The sequence below is a fragment of the Pseudomyrmex gracilis genome, unplaced genomic scaffold (assembly GCF_002006095.1).
Source record: "Pseudomyrmex gracilis isolate BER0280 unplaced genomic scaffold, ASM200609v1 scaffold_139, whole genome shotgun sequence".
Lineage (NCBI taxonomy): Eukaryota > Metazoa > Arthropoda > Insecta > Hymenoptera > Formicidae > Pseudomyrmex > Pseudomyrmex gracilis.
The window spans coordinates 158,889-161,362 of NW_018020723.1; the positions used below are offsets into that span (position 1 = coordinate 158,889).

A 2,474-nucleotide genomic window follows, 5' to 3' on the forward strand; every position below is an offset into this window, starting at 1 on the left:
GAATTTATGTAACCTCCCTCCCCCCGACGCGAACAATTTCAAATGACTAATTATAGTAATGAGGGGAAAGGGAAAGGCAATATGTAGTAACGCGCTTTTGTGTGTGTGTCTGTGTCTCGCGCGCGCGCGAGTTTCAGTAACCCCGCGGGATCTATAGTAGAATAGAAAAAGACAACACATGGATTCTTGCAAAGGTGTTTCCTTTATTTCGCGCATAAAATATACATAATGGCATCCCACAATAGGAGTCTCTCAAACCATTGTTATAAAAATATAGGTATATGTATATATAATTATGTCATGCGTTGCTTAACTATATATATATATATATATGACAATGATACGCTCCTTGAAAGAAATCGGACTCTCACTGCTTTGTTGTTGAGTGATAATTACTTAAGATAATGTACAATGTTTTTTTTTTTTTTTACTAAGTATTGTTCGATCGGAAGGAAAACTGTTACTTTTATTTTACACATGAGCCTGAACATCGCATATTTACTCTTACAGATTTTTTAACATTCTTAGAAAAACACTATAAGATTTTTGTACCGTGGTTGTGTGTACGTGTATGTGTGTACGTGTGAGTGTTATTATTCGTGTTATATACATTATTTTAAAAAAGTGTTTATTGTATAATTGTCTACGAATGTAAACTTGCTTAAGGTGTATTTATAACATACATTGCAACAGATTAGTTAGAGTGTGTTCATGTGTAATTAATAATTGTTGCGTCTCTCTAATAATGACAAATAACTGTGAAAAAATTGTATTATGACACTTTGTAAGGTATCTCTCTTAAGGAGAATAAGACCATTTGATTCTGTAATTGCGTTTGATTAACAAGTTATTTTTGATTAACAAGTTCTCGTTTTTCTAATCGCACGAACGTTTGATTTTCTTGGTAACAATGTTTGCATACACAATGTCCGATATACATTTCTGTCAATAATAATAAGATTGTATAAATGGTAACATCCATGTTTTTTCATTAAAGCTGAATAAATAAATACGTCGCATTTAATACTTACAAGAGCTGCATGTATTCAATGTTCGCACAAGATGCAATTATTATTAATATTAATAATTATATTAATGAGGCCAATATTGTCAATTGTAAATAGTGTTTACCTGTGTTACCGATGTAATATTAAAAAAAATCTTTTTTTCATTTTTTATTTTTAATAAAAATATGGTTAAAACACATTTATGTGATAATATAATAATTGAGATATGAATCAATACTTAAATTTCTTATAGACATAATATAGTGGTAGTTAGTAAAGTTTTACACGACGATGAATACATCCAGCGTATACATCTTACAATATTATAATATTTCATCAAAAGGTTTCCGTTAAATACTTGTATTTGTGAGGCAATGCATCGATAAATAATTTTACGGCAGAATGCCGAATTTAGAACTTTTAAATAACTAAAAAAAGTAATACACTTTTTGTGTAATTTTTTCTGTTACATTATAAAAATATATTAATAAAGATATGTGTTAAGATGTATTAATTGTAATTGTTATTCTATATTTCCAAATAAATAATTGAGTAATCAAGTGAACAGAATAAATTCTCAATTCTATGAATGGAAAACCCTAAGATGATGAAACGTATAAGCAGAATAATCAGATTTCCTATACATGTATGAAACTGAATGCAATACGAATAATCGATATCACTTAGATTACACAAGTAAAAGGGCTCGTATTTACACGTGTTATCCAGCCTTATAAATTCGTTAGATATCAGCTGGAGCGTTTAGTTTTACGATTACGCAGCCCGCGGTGGCAAGTACTCACGATCTGGCTGTGACGGACCTTGCGATGGGAATGGCAAACCTGATCCGGGTTTGCCCGGAACACCTCCTGGCCCTGCAGGCCCACTTGGGAATGATGGGCCGCTTGGTCTACCACTAGGATATCCACCTGGTCCTTGTGGACGTCCGCTCGGAGCACCGGGATAGCCGCTTGGACCTTGCGGTCCTTGAGGCTGACTCGGATATCCTGGAGATGGTCCGCTTGGTCCCGGATAACCGCCTGGACCACTAGGTCCTTGAGGTCTTGTTGACGGCCCAGAAGGACCCTGAGGTCTTCCAGGATACCCGCCTGGTCCGCTTGGTCCTTGAGGTCCTTGAGGTCCTGTTGGTGGTGTTAAGTATCCAGGTCCTGGGCGACCAGATGGACCTCCAGGTCGTCCTGGAAAACCACCTGGACCGCTTGGACCTGTTGGTCCTTGAGGGCCACTTGGATAACCGCCTGGTCCGGATGGACCTTGTGGACCTCCTGGATAACCGCCTGGTCCCGCTGGGCCTTGAGGTCCTCCTGGATAACCGCCTGGTCCGGATGGACCTTGTGGACCTCCTGGATAACCGCCTGGTCCTGCTGGGCCTTGAGGTCCTCCCGGATAACCGCCTGGTCCTGATGGGCCTTGAGGGCCTCCCGGATAACCGCCTGGTCCCGATGG

At 38.3% G+C, this 2,474-nt stretch overlaps 1 protein-coding gene across 2 annotated transcripts in view; it reads right to left on the reverse strand.

Annotated features, from left to right (window-relative positions):
- Positions 1-207: 207 nt before the first annotated feature.
- Positions 208-2,474, reverse strand: part of LOC109857004 (collagen alpha-1(I) chain-like) — a 9,044-nt gene continuing 6,777 nt past the window's right edge. The window contains exon 5 of one of the 2 annotated variants that reach the window (XM_020432826.1): positions 208-2,461. In XM_020432826.1, coding sequence (XP_020288415.1) covers positions 1,782-2,461 — 680 coding nt within the window. In that variant the 3' untranslated portion in view covers positions 208-1,781. The other variant, XM_020432825.1, reaches the window with a different exon arrangement.